We start from the raw sequence: 22377 nt of genomic DNA on the forward strand, positions 1-22377 counted from the left end.
GTTTGCAAACATGCCTGTGGGGCCCTCGTGTTGAGAGTCAGCGTGACAGATGTGTTGTTGTTGCCTACCCTCACCACCTGGGGACGGCTTGTCAGGAAGTCCAGGATCCAGTTGCAGAGGGAGGTGTTCAGTCCCAGGTTTCTTAGCTTAGTAATGAGCTTGGAGGGCACTATGGTGTTGAATGATGAGTTGTAGTCAATAAACAGCATTCTCACATAGGTGTTCCTTTTGTCCAGGTGGGAAAGGGCAGCGCAATAGAGATTGCATCATCTGGGAATCTGTTGGGGCGGTATGCGAATTTCAGTGGGTCCAGGGTTTCTGGGATGATTGGGTTGATGTGAGCCATGACCAGACTTTCAAAGCATTTCATGGCTACAGATGTGAGTGCTACGGGGCGGTAGTCCTTTAGACATGCTACCTTGGCTTTCTTAGGCACAGGGACTATTGTTGTTTGCTTGAAACATGTAAGTATTACAGACTGTGTCATAGAGAGGTTGAAAATGTCAGTGAAGACACATCCTGGTAATCCATCTGGCCCTGCGTCCTTGTGAATGTTAACCTGTTTAAAGGTTTTACTCACATCGGCTATGTATCATACAGTCATCTGGAACAGCTGGTGCTCTCATGCATGCTTCAGTGTTGCTTGCCTCGAAGCGAGCATAGAAGGCATTCAGCTCGTTTTCTAGGCTCGCTATACTGGGCAGCTCATGGCTGGGATTCACTTTGTAATCCGTGACAGTTTGCAAGCTCTGCCACATCCGACAAGTGTCAGAGCCGGTGTAGTAGGATTCGGTCTTAGTCCTGTATTGATGATTTGCCTGTTTGATGGTTCGTCGGAGGGCGTAGCGGGATATCTTATAAGCATCCGGATTAGTGTCCTGTTTCTTGAAAGCGGCAGCTCTAGCCTTTAGTTCACTGCGGATGTTGCCCGTAATCCATGGATTTATTTTTTGGGATATGTATGTATGGTCACTGTGGAGATAACGTTGTCGATGCACTTATTAATGAAGCTGGTGACTTATGTGGTAAACTCAATGGCATCGGATAAGTCCTGTAGTTTAGTGTCCGCTTCATTGGACCACTTCCGTACTGAGTGTGTCACTGGTACTTCCTGTTTGAGTTTTTGCTTGTAAGCAGGAATCAGGAATATAGAGTTATGGTCCAATTTGCTGAATGGAGGGTGGGGGAGAGCTTTGGATGTATCTCTGTGAGTGGAGTAAAGGTGATCTAGAGTTTTTGTCCGTCTAGTTGCACAGGTGACATGCTGGTAGAAATGGGGTAAAACTGTCACACCCTGATCTGTTTCACCTATCTTTGTGATTGTTTCCACCCCACTCCAGGATTTGCCCATCTTCCCCATTATCCCCTCTATATTTATACCTGTGTTCTCTGCTTGTCTGTTGCCAGTTCGTCTTGTTTGTTCAAGTCAACCAGTGTTTTGTGTCTCAGCTCCTGCTTTCTCCAGTCTCTCTTTTTCCTGCCCTCCTGTTTTTTTTACCCTTGCCTGTCCTGACTCCGAGCCCGCCTGCCTGACCACTCTGCCTGCCCCTGACCCTGAGCCTGCCTGCCGACCTGTACCTTTGCCCCCCTCTGGATTACCGATCTCTGCCTTACCCTGACCCTGAGCCTGCCTGCCACCCGGTACCATTGCCCCACCTCTGGTTTACTGACTACTGCCTGCCTTGACCTGTCTATTGCCTGTCCCTGTTGGAATATTAAACTATTGTTTTTTTGACGTGGTCTGCATCTGGGTCTTACATTCATACCTGATAAAAATGGATTTCAGATTTCTTGCATTAAAATCACCGGCCACTAGGAGCTCCGCCTCTGGATGAGCGATTTTTTGTTTGCATATGGCGCTATACAGCTTGTTGAGTGCGGTCTTAATGCCAGCATCAGTTTGTGAAAGATGAAAGCTTTCTTGGTAAATAGTATCGTCTACAGCTTATCACGATGTATCGTATCTCAGGCAAGCAGAACCTCGAGACTTCCTTAATATTAGAGATTGCGCACCAGCAGTTGTTTATAAAGAGACACACATACCACCCCCTGATCTTACCGGACTCTGCCATTCTGTCTTGCCGATGCATAGAAAAACCAGCTAGATGTATAGTATCCATGTCCTTGTTCAGCCAAGACTCCGAGAAGCATAGGATATTACATTTCTTAATGTCCGAATGGTGCTTGTCCAGTTTATTCTCCAGCGATTGCACATTCGCCAATAGAACAGAGAATGTAGAGGCAATTTTTTTATTCTCCGCTGTATTCTCACCAGGGTGCCTGTGCGCCGGCCTCTATAGAGCCGTCTTCATGTCCTTCGAGTGTCAGGGATTAGGGCCTGGTCCAGGAGAATCACTATGTCTTTCGCCTCCAACTCATTGAAGTAGAAGTCCTCGTCCAAATCGAGGTTAGTGATCGCTGTTCTGATGTCCAGAAGCATAGGAAACGATGGCAGAAACATTATGTACAAAAAAGTTAAGATCAGCGCAAAAAAATACACAAAATAGCACAATTGGTCAGGAGCTCGGAAAACAGCTGCCATTCCCTCCTGTTCTAAAAATGTTTTATTACACTGACCATAGGTTGCAAGATTTACACTATCATTTTAATCATCACTGTTATAATGGCAATTTATAATCTACCGTCCAATTCCACTGAAATAAGTAATGTTCTAAACTAAAATGCTATAATAACGAACTGTAGTGGCAATGACTGAAAAAACTGATTACAGAGAAATAAAATATAATATATAACGAAAGGGATACATCTCTCGAGGCTCCAGCTGAAATGATCTGACTTTCTCAAGGTTTTAACAGAGTAACTGATTTAAATGGCATTAAGTAATTGGATTTCCTTTCTGGCTGGTTTCACAGTCGTTTGGAGATGTGCTACTTTACAATGTATCAGCTTCCAGTAATACATTTTCAGCCTCATCAAATAGCTCTGGATTGACAGAATATCCACCCATTGATTTTAGGGATGGAATTCTCTTGCTTATGGCCTACTAAGCATAAGCGAGCCAAACGCCACGCAGCACTTAGCGAAAAAAGGCTGTGTAAAATTGGAGAGTGAGTTGTTTCGCTGTCGAACAAATCAACGGACAGACAAAAGCAATGGATGATGGATGGATCACTTAGGATTGAGCTATATTAGCTCGATTATTATGGAAAACTCGGTTTGAAAGGCTGAAAGTTCTGTACACATGGCAGTGTTATTGATGCTGTGCATTTTGTCTAGTGTAAAAGGCTTTGTTTACTGTTTGGCACAATCCATCTATCTTTGGTGAAAGCTGAGAGCCAAATTCTCTTCAGGCAAACATAACAAGTCACCTGGAGTGTTAAAACAACACTTGTATTGAGTGTCTCCTCCATACAATATATCACAACTTGTTATTTTGTTACTTCATATATCAAAGCTATCAGTGTACCTTCTCATCTGAAAATGAATGAAACGTTTAAAAAAGTCTGCATTTGTTACCTGTAGATGAGGACTTCGTCGTCGGAACAGTTGTACTGGAGCTGAAACATTTTCACCTTGGGCGCTGCCTTGCTGACTGTCCACTTAACCAGAGCTGAAATAGCCGTCACCTCTGACACAGTGACCACTTTCTCAGGCGAGCTCTTAGGACCCCCCTTGCTGATCCTGGTGGTGCCTGTGATGTCTGAGAGGCGGGACTTGGGCTGCGAGGCCTGACTGGTGCCGTTGCTAAGGTGGGGCAGCTGAATGATTGACAGCTCCACAGAGGCGGTGGACTCTCCAGCCACATTGGCAGCGATGCAGGTGAAGGTACCGTAGTCCTTGGAGGTGGTAATGAGGATTTCCAGGGTGCCGTTGCGGTAGACGGCGGTACGGGATGAGTTGCCAAGGAGACGGTCATCGGGGGCCATCCAGTGGATGGTAGGGGTGGGGTCTCCAACAGCCTCGCACCTCAGGCTGGCCGTCTGGCCCTCCAGCACCAGCATCCTGTGGGTGTGCTGAGTGATGAGTGGCGGCTCGCACACAAACTCCTCCTCCCTCACATACCAGAAGTAGCGCCCTTTCAGGCTGGGAGGGGAAGCACAGGTCTCCATGTCGTCGTCCCTCTCCAGCCGCCGCAGCCAAAGCACCTCGCAGTTACAGTGCAGGGGGTTTCCCCCGATGCTAAGGGACAGCTGAGGGGTGTAGGGCGTGGTCAACAGCACCAAATCCTGTGCCCTGGCGAAGATGGGGTCCGGGGGCAGCTTCTGCAGCCGGTTGGAGGTGAGATCCAGGCGAGCCAACCTTTCTAGATCAGTAAAGGTGCCCTCAGGGATAAAGTCCAGGAGGTTATGATCAAGACTCAACTGGTGCAGGGAGACCATCTGCTTGACTGAGTCCCAGGGCAGGCTCCTCAGGTTGTTGTAGGACAGATCCAGATCCTCCAGGGAGGGGGCCAGGTCTTCGAAGGTCCTGTCTGAGATGCGTCCCAGCTGGTTGTTGTTGAGGATGAGGTGCTGCAGGTTAACCAGGCCCCGGAGATCCTCTGGTCCCAGCTCCATGAGGCGGTTGTTGTCCAGGTGTAAGGAACGCAGGGTCTCCAGGTCGCTGAAGGAGAAGGGCTGGATGTAGCTGATGGTGTTGCGGCTGAGCGTCAGGTCCACCAGGTCGGTCATGTTGGCAAAGTCCTGCTGGGTGATGCGGAGGATGTAGTTTCCACCCAGCCGGAGCTCCACAGTGCGCCGGTCGAGGTCCAACGGGACGAAGAGAAGGCCTTTGGAGGGGCACAGGGTCCCCAGGGACTCGGATAGGTTCTGGCAGACACAGTACTTAGGGCATGCATGGGCCATCATCACTGCGGTTCCCAAGACCAGCAGGCAACAGAGGATGTGGTCCATGCTAGAGTCACACAAAGGAACCTACACGCAGAGAGAGCGAGAGAGAGAGAGAGAGAGAGCGAGAGAAGAGAAAAAAGAAGACATGAATAGTTATTTCATGGCTGGCACTTCTCATTTCACTATTGCTGTGGCAGACAATCATGAGCTCATGCTGCTGTAAACTATCTATGCGGGTCTCTGCCTAGAGCAGTGGGGTTTTGGGGCCTGTTGTTGACAGCCTCCCTGGGTAATCTTGATGTGTATTGATTGGACTGCATTTTGATCAAACTCAACAGCTGCCATCAAATCCACATGGATTAGAACTAGATTTGATCTGTTGTTTATGGCCGGATAGGAATGTATGTGGGTGGATGTGTGTGTGTGTGTGTGTGTGTGTGTGTGTGTGTGTGTGTGTGTGTGTGTGTGTGTGTGTGTGTGGGAGGGAATCTTTACAATAAATCTGTGAATCCTAATTAATCATTTAAATAACAATATTAAGTCACTTATCTACTAACACCTAGTCACAAGACAGTCATACATAAAGGCAGATATAACCAAGTGTTGCTCCAGTGAGACATCAAAACATTTATATTTACCAAGTTCTATTTGCATTTTTGTCAGAATTAAGTTATAACTTTGTTCTGTTCAATGTTCTCTACCTACACCATATAAAATAAATATGTGGACACCCCTTTAAATGAGTGGATTCGACTATTTCAGCCACACCTGTTGCTGACAGGTGTATAAAACCAAGCACACAGCCATCTCCATAGACACACATTGGCAATAGAATAGCCTTACTGAAGAGCTCAGCGACTTTCAATGTTCCACTGTCATATGATGCCACCTTTCCAACAAGTCAGTTCGTCAAATTTCTGCCCTGCTAGAGCTGCCCCGGTTAACTGTAAATGCAGTTACTGTGAAGTGTAAATGTTAAGGAGCAACAACGGCTCAGCCGTGAAGTGGTCGGCCACATAAGCTCACAGAATGAGACCGCCAAGTGCTGAGGTGCGTAGGACATAAAAATTGTCTGTCCTCGGTTGCAACACTCACTACCGAGTTCCAAAGTACCTCTGGAAGCAACATCAGCACAATAACTGTTTGTCAGAAGCTTCATGAAATGGGTTTTCATGGCCGAGCAGCCACACACAAGACTAAGATCACCATGTGCAATGCCATCCTTCATGGTGAAAAGCTTGTCCACCATTGGATTCTGGAGCAGTGGAAACAAGTTCTCTGGAGTGATGAATCACGCTTCACCATTTGGCAGTCCGACAGACGAATCTGGGTTTGGCGGATGCCCCAATGCACAGCGCCAACTGTAAAGTTTGTTGGAAGAGGAATGGTCTGGGGCTGTTTATCAGGGTTCGGGCTAGGCCCCTTAGTTCCAGTGAAGGGAAATCTTAACGTTACAGCACACAATGACATTCTAGACAATTCTGTGCTTCCAACTTTGTGGCAACAGTTTGGGGAAAGCCTTTTCCTTTTTCAGCATGACAATGCCCCAGTGCACAAAGCGAGGTCAATACAGAAATCGAGATCGGTGTGGAAGAACTTGACTGGCTTGCACAGAGCCCTTAGCTCAACCCCATCGAAAACCTTTGTGATGAATTGGATTGTCGACTGCGAGCCAGGCCTAATCACTGACCTCACTAATGCTCTTGTGGCTGAATGGAAGAAAATCCCTGCAATGTTCCAACATCTAGCGGAAAGCCTTCCCAGAAGAGTGGAGGCTGTTTTAGCAGCAAAGGGGGGACCAACTCCATATTAATGCCCATGATTTTGGAATGAGATGTTCGACGAGCAGGTGTCCACATTTGGTCATGTCAAATCAAATCAAAGCTTATTTGTCACGTGCGCCGAATACAACAGGTGTAGATCTTACAGTGAAATGCTTACTTATAGGCTCTAAACAGTAGTGCAAAAAAGGTGTTAGGTGAACAATAGGTAGGTAAAGAAATAAAACAACAGTAAAAAGACAGGCTATAAACGTAGCGAGGCTACATACAGACACCGGTTAGTCAGGCTGATTGAGGTTGTACAGTGGGGGAAAAAAGTATTTGATACCCTGCTGATTTTGTATGTTTGCCCACTGATAAAGAAAGGATCAGTCTATAATTTTAATAGTAGGTTTATTTGAACAGTGAGAGACAGAATAACAACAAAAAAATCCAGAAAAACGCATGTCAAAAATGTTATAAATTGATTTGCATTTTAACGAGGGAAATAAGTATTTGACCCCCTCTCAATCAGAAAGATTTCTGGCTCCCAGGTGTCTTTTATACAGGTAACGAGCTGAGATTAGGAGCACACTCTTAAAGGGAGTGCTCCTAACTGCAGCTTGTTACCTGTAAAAAAGACACCTGTCCACAGAAGCAATCAATCAATCAGATTCCAAACTCTCCACCATGGCCAAGACCAAAGAGCTCTCCAAGGATGTCAGGGACAGGATTGTAGACCTACACAAGGCTGGAATGGGCTACAAGACCATCGCCAAGCAGCATGGTGAGAAGGCTAAGGGGACAGGACAACTTCACAGCATCAAAGGGACGATGGACGGGGCCATGTACCATCAAATCTTGGGTGAGAACCTCCTTCCCTCAGCCAGGGCATTGAAAATGGGTCGTGGATGGGTATTCCAGCACGACAATGACCCAAAACACATGGCCAAGGCAACAAAGGAGTGGCTCAAGAAGAAGCACATTAAGGTCCTGGAGTGGCCTAGCCAGTCTCCAGACCTTAATCCCATAGAATATCTGTGGAGGGAGCTGAAGGTTCGAGTTGCCAAACGTCAGCCTCGAAACCATAATGACTTGGAGAAGATCAGCGAAGAGGAGTGGGACAAAATCCCTCCTGAGATGTGTGCAAACCTGGTGGCCAACTACAAGAAACGTCTGACCTCTGTGATTGCCAACAAGGGTTTTGCCACCAAGTACTAAGTCATGTTTTACAGAGGGGTCAAATACTTATTTCCCTCATTAAAATGCAAATCATTTTATAACATTTTTGACAAACGTTTTTTGTTGTTATTCTGTCTCTCACTGTTCAAATAAACCTACCATTAAAATTATAGTCTGATAATTTCTTTGTAAGTGGGCAAACGTACAAAATCAGCAGGGGATCAAATACTTTTTTCCCTCACTGTATGTACATGAAGATATGGTTAAAGTGACTATGCATATACGATGAACAGAGAGTAGCAGTAGCGTAAAAGAGGGGTTGGCGGGTGGTGGGTGGGACACAATGCAGATAGCCCGGTTAGCCAATGTGCGGGAGCACTGGTTGGTCGGCCCAATTGAGGTAGTATGTACATGAATGTATAGTTAAAGTGACTATGCATATATGATAAACAGAGAGTAGCAGCAGCGTAAAAAGAGGGGTTGGGGGGGTGTATATCGTACTCTAAATACCCCAATTCATGTTGTTAAGTTCAAAAGAATGCAAAATAAAAATAGCTGACCACCAGTCAAACTGATGAGGGTTCTGAAATGTAATGCCAATTGTCTCAGAATCATCTTTTTGCAGATAGAACGCTATAGTCCCAAGCTCCCAATGTGTTATGTTGGTACAGTAAGTGTGGTAGCACACTGCCATAATACACATCACTAATAACCTTTAGATGTACGAGTTACCATACCCAGTCTCATGGATTGCGAACTCTGGAAAATCAGCTTAAAATTTCTTAGCAACCCACATGGAACAATCTTCAGAGTTGATGGTGTCTTTTGGACAGTTCACAAGGTTAATTGAGGACCTCTTTGAGTGATGTCATTGTTTTTCTTGAGTGTGTTTGTTATTTTGTATATTTGTATTCTATTATATTTAGTCAATTGTGTGCATGCAGGGCTCCCTTGCGAAAGAGACCTTGGTCTCAATGGGACTGACTCCCTGTTGAAATAAAGGTAAAATGCATCCCACCTATAGGGGGCAGTGGCAGCTGGGACCAGGTAAGGAGCCGTCGGTATGCATAACAAGTCTGTAGTGTGCACAGGTGGAGGGAATTACCGAGCTAATCAGCTGAATGAGTGTGATCTCCCGACCCGCGGGGCTTGTGATTTGGTATCTTTCGTTTGACATGCCCTTTTGGAGTTTCATTTTCGTATTATAATTTGTTTGTCACCAACTTAAGCATCAACGACCCGCCTGTGCTACTTTCACGCTAATGCACACACCTAGTCAGGATACAGAACAATTGTGCAAGCTTAGGTTGTCTAAACAGTTCCGCAACACATGTACAATTGGTCTAAAACACACTACCGCATTTATGACAGAGCCATTAATCATGGAAAAGGTTGCCCTTTAATGGCTCCTGACGTTTATGGTCCTCTGAGGACACCGTAATGGTCCCTTTCGGGGGAAGTCATGTGACACAGGTCAATTCCAATAATGGATATTTCACTCAGGTGGAGATAATACTGTAAACATGATGTATTCTTTGTGATCAGGGAATTCTGGGTAATAACTCAAGCCCAAAGCATTGGCGATGTCTATGACTTGCTTCATTAATCTTCCTCTTATTAATCTTGATAATGTCAGTCACACACACATGCGGTCTACAAACACACACACACACATTAGGCACGCAAGCGGGCACAAGCCCAAGTCCTCACACAAACACACATACACACAGACACACACAAGGCTGCTGATGGGACGATGACTCATAATAATGGCGTGAATGGAGTAAATGGTATCAAACACATTGAAACCACGTGTCTGATATGTTTGATACCGGTCCATTTATTCTCTTCCAGCCGTTACTATGAGCCCGTCCTCCCCAATTAAGGTGCCACCAGCTGCCTGTGACACACACATACACCTCTATGACCTCACTGTCTACTCATCCATCAACATCCACACCCTCTTTCATCACACCGTGATGGACGTACCCTGTTTATCTAACAACATACAAGCCTAGTCTCTCTCTCTCTCTCTCTCACACTCACTCACTCACTCACTCACTCACTCACTCACTCACTCACTCACATACATACATACAGGTAACTACCAAAATAAAGGAAACACCAACATGAAGTGTCTTAATAATGTATTGGGTCACCAGGAGTGTTAAGTGTTTGGAACACTATTGGAGGGATACGACACCATGCTTCCACGGGAAATGACATAATTTGGTATTTTGTTGATGGTGGTGGAAAACGCACTATCAGGCGTTGCTCCAGAAATCTCTCAAAATTGTTCAATTGGGTTAAGATCTGGTGGCTGAGATGGACATGGCATATATTTTACATCGTTTTCATTGTCATCCTAGAAGAGACCACTCCCATCAGAATAGAGTTGTTTCACCATAGGTTAAAGGTGATCACTCAGAATGACTGTGTGTTTATTGGTGTTCACCTTGCCCTCGGAAGGGTTGAGTGGACTTTAACCATGCACCCCATTCAATATACTTTGTATCCCTCATTTACTCAAGTGCTTAATTTATTTTGGCAATTACCTGTATATTATCTTTCAAGGATTTCCATATAAAGTAGCGTTTGCTATAAAGCTGTACATTTTTTGCATCATTTGATTTGAACCGCATTTGTATTTATGTCGACTTGCTGCAGAATTCAAAGACCTTTGGCAACACAAAGCATCTCTGAGGCTTTTGATCTCCAGAAAATGGAGGTGGCTAATCATTGGCCCGGTGAATAGAGAAATGGCAAAGCTGTAAGGATGGATAAGAGAGCACGCTTCACTTTAAAGCGGCAATCAGCAGCTGAAACAATAACAAAGCAAATCCCCGCCCCTGTTTCAGTAAAAAGCTGAGGGATGGGTCTGGAGAAATGTAACCACTCTCAAATCCATAGACAGAGCTATGGACGCAAAGATTGACCATCCATGATATCAAAATTATAGTTTGAACCATTTTTGAGGCTGTATAGTGTTTGCTTACGTTTACCTTGTTTACAAACATTGGAGTAAAATACGTTTATATTTTGGTTCTGATTGAGTCAGACAGTTGAACTTAACTCATGAGGCATTTATAAGTTATATTCTTCAAGAATCAATGTGTAAACATCATTCATTCACAAGTCCAAAAATGGTTGCAGCAACTGCAGATTGCGGTAGCACCTTATAATAACTTAACTGTCTTGCCTAGTTAAATGAAGCTAAAAAATATAAATAAATACTATTACAAAAAATGGAGTGACCAGTGTAATTTCTCACAAAAAGATGGACATGCCATTCGTAGCAGTACCTGATGCGCCTTAAAATCTGAAAATAGACTAGAACATATCAACATATCAATCACATAATAAAGCATTTAGAATGTATTAGTAAAATGTTTATTTGTATTGATCATTACGCCATTCATAAGATTTTTAATATAGGTCCTTATTAACCATTTACTAATAATTATTGTCACGTCCTGACCAGTAAAAGGGGTTATTTGTTATTGTAGTTTGGTCAGGGCGTGGCAGGGGGTGTTTGTTTTGTGTGTTTCGGGGTTTTTGGTTTATGTTCTAGGTTATCTATTTCTATGTGTTTATCTAGCTTTTCTATTTCTATGTCAGTTTTGTCAATGACCTCCAATTAGAGGCAGCTGTTTGTTGTTGTTTCTAATTGGAGGCCAAATTTAGTTGTGTTTGTTTTCACTTGTGTTGGTGGGTGGTTGTTTCCGGTATAGTCTGTGCACCTTACTGGACTGTTTTCGCCGTTTGTTTTGTTTAAGTGTTTTTTCCTTCAATAAATAAGAAGATGATCAATACACCCGCTGCATTTTGGTCCACTCATTACGATGACCGTTACAGTTATTTAAGTATTTTTGCGTAAAAAGGATTTAGAATGTATTAGTAAAATGTTTATTCATATTGATCACTACGCCATTCATAAGATGATTTAATATAGGTCCTTATTAACCATTTACTAATAATGATTTAAGTATTTCTGCGTGGCCTCATCAAGTGTGGGCTGTTTATACCTTATAAACAGGGGCGGCAGGTAACCTAATGGTTAGAGTGTTGGACCATTAACTGAAAGGTTGCTAGATCGAATCCCTGAGCTGACAAGGTAGAAATCTGTCGTTCTGAACAAGGCAGTTAACCCACTGTTCCTAGGCCGTCATTGTAAACAGGAATTTGTTCTTAACAGACTTGCCTAGTTAAATGAAGGTAAAAAATATAAATGAATACTATTACAAAAAATGGAGTGACCAGTGTAATTTCTCACAAAAAGATGGACATGCCATTTGTAGCAGTACCTGATGCTCCTTAAGATCTAAAAACATGTTCTAGTCTATCAATGGTTAAAGAATAAGCACAGGACGTTAAAGGAAATATAATTACCTTTTGATTCACAAGAACTGTTGTGAACCAACTGCTGAAAAGACTTGAGGACGAGTTGCAATTTGAAGGTTTTTTTGCTAATGTTGTCAACCTCGTGAATGTGAACTAATGGTAAAACAGGGCTATGTGACAGGACATTTTCTCAAATTGGGGGGGGGGGACTGAGAGTTTCCCTTTGCGAGGGTCTAGATTTCGCATCCCGGAACTTCCGATTTCTAACAAGGGTTTATAATTTGACCGGCAACACGGTAGTAGTAATCAGGATAGGGCCGTGATGTGGACACTCATCACAGTACACTGACAGACATGGGGAACTGTGAGGCTGTGAAGAAATCATCACAGGTCTAGCTTCTAACATGCTCACCCACTGGCAGGTGCATCAGAACATTATCACAGAGGTTAAAATGTCTGTTTACAATATGGGCTAATCAGTTGCCTGAGGAAAGGAGAGGAACACATGGCGCCTGGATAGAATGTTGGTCGCACAGAGGCCACGACAGCATGATGACTAATTTGTTATAATTCTGGTGTTATCCATTGTATAACAAATCAAATCAAATCCTTATTGGTCAAAGGATTTCTACTGTACAGTGAACTCTTCAAATCGAATGTTGGTTGTATCGAAGAAGCTCACTCGTTTCTTATCATTCTTGTATTATTCATTGTTATTGTCAAATCATCATTTACTCAGGGGAAAACAGATTGTCGACGTTCAGATGTTCTTGCGGGGTGCTGACTGTTCAGGTCTTAGACTATAGCACAGCAAATATAGTCGAAGACATCAAGCTACACTTCTCGGGAAAACAAGCGATGAATCATATTTCCATATGATACTCCTACCGGTTTCTTGCATTGTTTTAGCAGGTATCGCTCTTATTAAGATGCTCAGCTGAAGGTGAGATGTTTCCGACCCAGATAATTATCAAGCCTCCACATCACATTCAGACGTGGGTACTTGCAGTTCTATAATTGGTATTGCAGGCAGGTACAATACATCTTCCCTTATATATATGATAATAACATAGCCTACAGAGAAAAAAGTGTGGGTGAATATATAAATCTCACCCACACATTTACTTTGACAGTGCCTGCCTGAACTTATGCTGTATGTTCGGATTGTACACCGTATGCTTTCTAGTGAGATTTAGATATTGGATTATCTGTGCATGTTAGTATTGTGTGCTGCATAGTTCGAGTCAGATGAAGATACGGGATTGGGAGGGTTCTGCCTGTCTGCATATGACAATCCCATCTCTTGTCACCTTGCAGACAGAGTGATCCAGTGTAAACGTCTCGATCTGGGTGTTGAGTCTTTGTCTGCAGGAGCTGGATCAGGACTGATACTTTATTTCATCTTCAAGACATGGGGAGACCGGGTGCCTATTAGCATTCTTCCGCTAGCGGTTTAGTGAACAGGCTCTAAGTAGCTTTCCGACAGAAATCTCCTCTCCCCTATCCCCTTCCCGAATGGAGGGCTGCATGAGTCTGCAAAGACGTCTGTTCTGAGTGTGCACTTTAGAGAGTGAACTACCAGGTTGATGGAGACGGTTGTGTTTAGGGGAAATGTCAGTGATTTTGGCCGGGAAGGAGGGCCTGAAGAACTAAATGGCAGGGGTACAGGGTAGGGTGGGAATTGTGGAGGGAGTGGAGAGCTGTGGTTCACTCGGCTTGTTAAATGGAGCATCCACACACAGACCCAGAGAGGCAGAGATGGACAGAGGAATGGAGAAAGGGATCGACGGAGATACAGACACACAGGAAGGCAGACAGACAGAGATATAGCGAGACAGACAGACAGATGCCCGCACGCACGCACATACACACACACTACATCACGCCCTGTAAGGTTTCGTTCTTGTGATGTGTCGCCTTTTTTCTGCTGCAGTGCCATTTTAATTCTTCCCGCATGGCTGCATGGTTTCTCGGGCAACACTGATCTCATTTATCAAAAGTGACAGCCTGGGCTAAAGATCAGCATATTCTAACTAAGAGAAAAGAAAACACTCTCTCTCCCTCACCTTTGCATAGCCCTGTCTCTTTCTCTCATTTTAATAACCCCACAACTTTTTATTTAGTTTTGTGGGGTTTTTTTCAGACGGGGGTTACAGGTACAAAAACAATCAAAGAAAAGCATACAAAGATAACCCCAAACCAGTCCCCATCCACCCGCCCACATCCTCCCCACCTGTTTTTCGTAGCAGTGATGCCTGCCAGCAGTAATCTTCTCTGATTGATTGAGAGATTCGAGGGGCTATCATCGTTAAGTAACATAATAGATGCAGAGCATTGCATTTTTAATTTACCCCAGAGCTTCTTCATTCACAAACCAGGTCTTCTGTCTTCCGCCGCCAAGTTTCCTATGACTTTGAGGAGCAAGCTCCCATTAAAAAGATGAAAAAGAATAATGGCTGTTGGTGACACAATGAGATGGATCCTCTATTGTCTGCTTCATTAACCTCATCAGCTAATTCTCTGTCCACCTACTCAAAGGTTTCTTTGGTGTGCCATGGCAAAGGATTCCTTCCTTCTAACGCAGCGGTGAGATTGCATTTCAGGGGAAATTATTTGCCCTTTTGGGAAGACATATGAGGGGATTACTTTTACCTTCTCCACAATTAGGAATCGAAATGAAATATATAAACCATTGACAACTCAATTGTTCAGGCCATCATTTGGATCCTTCCTTGGTCCAATAGAGAAAAGTCCCTGGCATGCCTGCAATGTGGTAATAGCCTTTATCTCCCGAGCACCATAGATCACATTGCCACAGATCAGAAGGCTTCATGACCAAATCTCTCAAGGGAGAATACTCAGGGCAATAACAGGCTGCAGGGAGAGAGTGGCCCTCTCAGCGCAGTCATGCAAGGGGCAATATACGTTAGAGTATATTGGCAGAGTAGTTAAATAGGCATGAAGACACATGGGTGCACTAGCATGCACAAACATGCACACACACAGACTATGAGTGCGCACACACACAAACTACACATGCATGCAAACACACACGCACACGCACACACTCATTTTGCACTGGGAACAAGACATAAATCAGGATGGACAGATCTTCATTCCAATCTAGCCTCCCTATTGGACCATAGTCACAGGTAATGGGATGAGACAGAGAGCGCTGTGTCTCAGGGAGCATCTGCCCAGGCTGACCCCCACACTGTACCTGCCAGTCCCCCTCCGCCCCCCTCAGTCCCCCTGGTCTCCCTGGCTGAGCGGTCAGCTGTAGTTGGCCCATCTGGCAGCTCAGATAGTCAGTAGACTTCCCCTGGTGCTGCACCTGCTCTAATGAATGACTTAGAAAATTAGGAGCATTAAACACAGGCTAAGAAATGCTGTCCGACAAAAACAGGTTCTTAATCTCTCTGGGAGAGGCGTTTGTTGTGTTCCCAGTGGTAAGAGTGTGAGAAGAAGCAACCCGCCCGAGGCGAACAATATAAGCACGGCTGTTTGTAAAAAGAGATGCGAGAGATAGAGAGGGGGCAGCATGGGAGAGGGAGGGAGAGATAGGAGGGAGAGAGACAGAGTGAGATATCACTGATAACAGGGCAGTCTTAGTCACCAACTAACCAGGGCTATTCCTGCTGCTGTGGTGTCAATGGCACCTGTGAATGAGTGAGACAACACCCACGAACCCCAGCCCCTCATCCTCCTCTTCATCATCATCATCATCATCTCTGAATATAGCACTCCACAACATTGCAAATAGTCACCATCATTCAACACTGTAGTCAATGTTGTTTTGACTTAGCTCATTGTCCAATCCCCCTCATATGACTCCTGCCCAGCACTTCCTATAACCATATGCTCTTATCTCCTGAAAGAACTGGCTGGTTGGCTGGCTGTCTCTCTCTCTCTCTCTCTCTGTCTCTTTTCTACAGGTTATAGAAAAGAGCAGTTTATAGAAAAGAACCCAGTCCTACCCATCTACAGGTTATAGAGAAGGTGATTTTTAGTAGGTTTTCTCAATGAGAAAGCCCCCAACTTCTATTTTCAAAGATAGTAAAACAGTAATGTCCCCAAAAATACTACAGTATACTACATTCCGCAAAAACACTTGAGTATTTTTTTACTACAGTATTCATACTATAGTCAACTGTAAATACTACAGTATACTACAGTGAATACTACAGTAGTGTCACACTCTCCCTCTCTCTTGCTCTCTCGTTTCTCAGCCTCTCTCTCTCTTGCTCTCCTCTCTCTCTCATTCTCTCTTTCTATCTAGCTTTCTCTGCCTCTCTCCCACTCCCTCTATCTCTCTCTCTCTCCCTTTCTCTTGCTTTCTCTGCCTCTCACTCTCTTTCCCACTCTCTCTCGTGCAGTTTCTCTGCCTCTCTCGCTCTCTCTGCCTCGCTCTCTCTCCCACTCTCTCCCGCTCTCTCTGTCTTTCTTGCTTTCTCTGCTTCGCTCTCTCTCGCGCTCTCTCCCACTCTCTCCCGCTCTCTCTCTCTCGCTTGCTTTCTCTGCCTCTCTCGTTTTCTCTGCCTTTCTCTCTCCCGCTCCCTCTTTCTCTCTCTCCCCATTTTCTCTGTTTGAGTAGGACCAGGAGAGGCGACTGCTCTTATCAGTGTGTGTCAGACAGCATCCCACGTCCTCCTACAGTACACGAAGCCCGCAGGCTCACACACGCAGGAATCACATGTATGCCTAAAAAGAGTCAGTGAAGATCATACACAAAGAGAAAGAGGACGAGAGGGACACACAGACCCAGAGAGGCAGAGATGGACAGAGGAATGGAGAAAGGGATCGACGGAGATACTTCCTTCCTCTTACATACTGCACATTTCAGAACATTACAGTATTTTGGGTGGTGGCAATGGTCATGGTGGTGGCGGTGGCAATGATGATGATTGCGGTCTTGCTACTGCTATGAAATAAGCTACATTACTTCTACTCCTACTGGTATGAATGTAAATGTAATGGTGCAACACTGTACTCAGCCCACAACATATCAAACTCGTAGAATATTTTGTAAAATTGTTTCAATCCCACTTCTGCATTGGATTTTGTATTGCCAAAGCTGTTTAATAAAAGATTATACGATCATTAGTTCAGAGAGTATCAAATTCAGTGGGCTTTTTGGTGAAGAACGATAAAAGGCAGATCTTATCCAGTGTGCTCTAGCCTTTAAACTAATCAAAAGGGGGGAAGCAACATTTATTTTAATATTTTTAATAAGTCTTACATAACCTTTTTTCATGTAGATTAGAGATTGAGCTAAAAGCACAGAGAGATTTCACTACAGAGACACTGTTGTTATTATGTGGCATTATCTATTGACTTCTATTGGCACAGCATGTCTTCCAAGGTCATCTAACCATCATAGTTTTGTAAATGGCTTTCAGTGGAGTGGAAGTGATTTGCCTTGAGAAGATCAATGGAGTTCTCTATTGGGATTCTTCTGGGGCTTTTGTGAACAACAAATTGAGCATGAGTGTTGTTGGCCCACTTTCTAATGTTTGTTTTCTGTTTGTTAAGCCATGTCTTTGTTGAGGTGATTCACATAGGGCATTCAAGGGGACTTTGAATACTATACTGCGGATTGTTGCATGCGTACAGTCGAAAAAAAAAGGATTCATTATCGCATGAAATAATTATAGACAGAGCTCAGAGCAATCTCGAGGTAATGAGAGCAATTAAATGGGGATGAAATATTAATAGGGCAGGATATTACTTTCCTGTAAATTTCTAAGTCAATACAAGTGGCATAAAAAGTAAGGTCCTGTTGCTTTTCGGGGGGCTCCGCATGGTTCTTTGGTAGCATCCTTCCTACTCAGGAAATCAGGCTAAATACGGAAACTAAAAGAAGCAGAAATCGTCTAGAGAAATGGCTTACAGTAAACAATCCCCATCCATAAACAGCCTTCATGTTTATGTGAGCCTCTCTTATCTCCTGTCATATAACTCATTAGAATAATGAAATGCCGTGGAGTCAGTGCCTATGCAGTGGCTGCCCAGAGGGGGTTATAGCTAGGCTGCAAATAAGTCCCATCTGGCCAATAACTAAATGTCATTCCATTGTCTCTTTGAAACTTCCCAAACAACAATAACGTTGTGCACTGAGTTTATCAAACATTAATATTGAGTTGTCCCCCCACAACCCCCCTTTGACCTAAGAACTGCCTCAATTCGTCGGGTCATGGACTCAACAAGGTGTCGGAACCATTCCACAGGGATGCTGGCCCATGTTGACTCCAATGCTTCCCACAGTTGTGTCGAGTTGGCTGGATGTCCTTTGGGTGATGGACCATTCTTGATCAACACAGGAAAATGTTGAGCATAAAAAAACCCTGTAGCATTGCAGTTCTTGACACAAACAAGTGCACCTGGCACCTACTAGCATAACCCAGTCAAAGGCACTTAAATCTTTAGTATTGTCCATTCAACCTCTGAATGGCACACATACACAATCCATGTCTCAATTTGTTGGATCAGATGAAATTATGACGGGGTTAGTTCCGGCCTTGCCGTCTGAATTGGAGCCACACAGCGCTGCTGTGAAAGAGATGAGAAGACAAATAAACAATAAGTCACTCAATAAATGATGACGGAGCATTTTAAATAGCGGTAATGGAAAGCTCAGGAAGATGCAATTATGTCGACTCAGTGGGAAGGAAGTGAAGTTATTATATCGCGGCAGATTTTCAATACAAACCTAACCCATCTGGGGTGGCAGGTAGCCTAGTGGTTAGAGCGTTGGGCCAGTAACCGAAAGGTTGCTGGATTGAATTCTTGAGCTGACAAGGTAAAAATCTTTCGTTCTGCCCCTGATCAAGGCAGTTAACCCACTGTTCCCTGGTAGGCAGTCATTGCAAATAAGAATTTGTTCTTAACTGACTTGCCTAGTTAAATAAAGGTTACATCTACTCAAGAGTCTCAGGGCACTTGAGTAGCAGAGTAGCAGCAACAGTTATTCATACGGACAGAGGATACCATTTCAAAGTGCCACACATATACAGTGCATCAGTACATTTCAGATATTTGAAAACATATAACATATATAAAGTGATCTGAAAATGAAATGAATAAAAAATAAGTGTACAAAAAAATAAGAAGCCGCAAAAATGACCAAAATTACTATATATAAATGCTATATAAATTACTATTTGGACTACTGTAACTGCAAATTATCGGCACTCTTTACTGTCTTAAGCTACTATGTAAAAGTTTTAGGTTCAACTGTATATATATATATATTCCAGGTGTGTCATGTGTGTTTCCTTCTGTGTCTTAGAGATAGTGTTTAGCCACATGTTTGTGCTGATGTGACTCGTGGTTAATACATACAGTACAGTGCCTTTGGAAAGTATTCAGACCCCTTGACTTTTTCCACATTTTGCTTACGTTACAGCCTTAATCTAAAATGGATTAAATAAAATGATTTCCTCAGCAATCTACACACAATGCCCCATAATGACAAAGTGAAATGTAAAAAATATATTAAAAATACAAAACAGAATGTATTTATTTACATACTGTACGTATTCAGACCTTTTGCTATGAGACTCGAAACTGAGCTTAGGTGCATCCTGTTTCCATTGATCACCCTTGGGATGTTTCAGCAACTTGATTGGAGTCCACCTGTGGTAAATTCAATTGATTGGACATGATTTGGAAAGGCACACACCTGTCTATATAAGGGCCTACAGTTGACAGTGCATGTCAGAGCAAAAACCAAGCCATGAGGTCAAAGGAATTGTCCGTAGAGCTCTGATACAGGATTGTGTCGAGGCACAGTGTAAGGCGTGGGTGTTTGCTGACGAGGAATCAAGTGCAGGAAGCAGCGATGTAGGGTATTGGCTTTAATAGGCACAAATGGCTGAAACGACAAGCCAACCCAAACAGCGCTCAGAGCGCACAACAAAACAAAGTGCCCCAAACACAAGGGACAAAACACAGCTTGCGCAAAACACACGCACTACTGAAATGTACAACAACAGCGTGTCACCACGCACAGCATACAATGAAACAATCCCGCACAAAGAGCAGGCGGGCCTACTGGCTAATAAAGCCCGCTAATCAACCCAACTAGGAACAGGTGCACCTAATAACGAAAAGGTGGAAAACAAAAAGGGAATCAGTGGCAGCTAGTAGGCCGGTGACAACGACCGCCGAGCGCCACCCGAGCAGGAGGGGGGGCCACCTTCGGTAGGAGTCGTGACACACAGATATGGGGAAGGGTACTAAAACATTTCTGCAGCATAGAAGGTCCCCAGGAACACATTCTTAAATGGAAGAAGTTTGGAACCACCAAGACTCTTCCTTGAGCTGGCCGCCCGGCCAAACTTAGCAATCGGGGGAGAAGGGCCTTGGTCAGGGAGGTGACCAAGAGCCTGATGGTCACTCTGACAGAGCTCTAGAGTTCCTCTGTGGAGATGGGAGAACCTTCCAGAAGGACAACCATCTCTGCAGCACTCCACCAATCAGGCCTTTATGGTAGAGTGGCCAGACGGAAGCCACTCCTCAGGAAAAGGCCTATGACTGTCACGTATACTCTAGGTCAAGGTCACCAGCCTGCTCATTATTACGCACAGCTGTCACCATCGTTACGCGCACCAATGCCTCATCAGACTCACCTGGACTTCATCACCTTCCTGATTACCTTCCCTATATCTGTCACTCCCTATGGTTCCTTCCCCAGGCATTATTATTTATTTTTCGGTTTCATGTCTGTACGCTGCTCGTGTTTCTTGTTTTGTCCATTTTCGTTCATTTATGAAATGTATTCACTCCCTGTACTTGCTTCCCATCTTCCAGCGTACACGTTACACATGACAGCCCACTTGGAGTTTGCCAAAAGGCACCTAAAGACTCTCAGACCATGATGAACAAGATTCTCTGGTCTGATGAAACCAAGATTAAACTTTTTGGCCTGAATGCCAAGTGTCACGTTTGGAGGAAACCTGGCTCCATCCCTACGGTGAAGCATGGTGGTGGCAGCATCATCTGGTGGAGATGTTTTTCAGAGGCAGGGACTGGGACTGGATCGAGGCAAAGATGATCGGAACAAAGTACAGAGAGATCAGGTCAAGGGGTCTGAATAGTTTCCCAAGACACTGTGTATACAATACCAGTCTGGACACACCTACTCATTCAAGGGATTTTCTTAATTGTTACTATTTACTACATTATAGAATAATAGTGAAGGCATCAAAACTATGAAATTACAACTATGGAATCATGTAGTAATCAAAAAACTGTAAACAAAGCAAAAGCATACTGACGGGTTGCATCACTGCCTGGTATGGTAACTGCTCGGCCTCCGACTGCAAGCTAGTACAGAGGGTAGTGCGTACGCCCCAGTACATCACCGGGCCAAGCTTCCTGCCATCCAGGACCTCTATACAAGGCCACCCTAGACCACCCTAGTCATAGACTGTTCGCTCTGCTCCCGCATGGCAAGCGGTACCGGCGCGCCAAGTCTAGGTCCAAGAGGCTTCTAAACAGCTTCTACCCCCAAGCCATAAGACTCCCAAACAGCTAATCAATTGGCTCCCCAGATTATTTGCATTGCCCCCCGCCTCTTCTACGCTGCTGCTACTGCTATCTACGTATAGTCACTATAAAAACCCGACGTACATGTACATATTACCTCAATTACCTCGACACCGGTGCCCCCGCACATTGACTCTGTACCGGTACCCCTTGTATATAGCCCCGCTATTGTTATTTACTGTTGCTCTTTAATTATTTGTTATTCTTATCTCTTACTTTTTTTTGTTGGTATTTTCTTAAACCTCATTGTTGGTTAAGGGCTTGTGAGTAAGCATTTCACTGTAAGGTCTACACCTGTTGTTTTCGGCACGTGACAAATACAAATTTGATTTGAAAATATATTTTGATTCTTCAAAATAGCCACCCTTTGCCTTGATGACAGCTTTACACACTTGGCATTCTCACAGTCAGTTTCATGGGGTTGTCACCCGGAACACATTTCAATTAACAGGTGTGCCTTGTTAAAAGTTAATTTGTGTAATTTCTTTCCTTCTTAATGTGTTTTAGCCAATCAGTTGTGTTGTGACAAGGTAGGGGTGGTATACAGAAAATAGCCCTATTTGGTAAAAGACCAAGTCCATATTATGGCAAGAACAGCTCAAATAAGCAAAGAGAAACGACATGAAGGTCAGTCAATGCGAAAAATGTTAAGAACTTTGAAAGTTTCTTCAAGTGCAGTTGCAAAAACCATCAAGCGCTAAGATGAAACTGGCTCTCATGATGACCGCCACAGGAAAGGAAGACCCAAAGTTACC

General features: G+C 44.1%; 1 protein-coding gene across 2 annotated transcripts in view; it reads right to left on the minus strand.

Annotated features, from left to right (window-relative positions):
- Window positions 1–22377, minus strand: part of LOC115174578 (leucine-rich repeat and fibronectin type-III domain-containing protein 2) — a 179993-nt gene that overhangs the window by 30759 nt on the left and 126857 nt on the right. For both annotated transcript variants that reach the window (XM_029733245.1, XM_029733244.1), the window contains one exon: window positions 3478–4874. In XM_029733245.1, coding sequence (XP_029589105.1) covers window positions 3478–4853 — 1376 coding nt within the window. In that variant the 5' untranslated portion in view covers window positions 4854–4874. The remainder of the gene's footprint in view (window positions 1–3477; window positions 4875–22377) is intronic.

This window comes from Salmo trutta, chromosome 35 (assembly GCF_901001165.1).
Source record: "Salmo trutta chromosome 35, fSalTru1.1, whole genome shotgun sequence".
NCBI lineage: Eukaryota > Metazoa > Chordata > Actinopteri > Salmoniformes > Salmonidae > Salmo > Salmo trutta.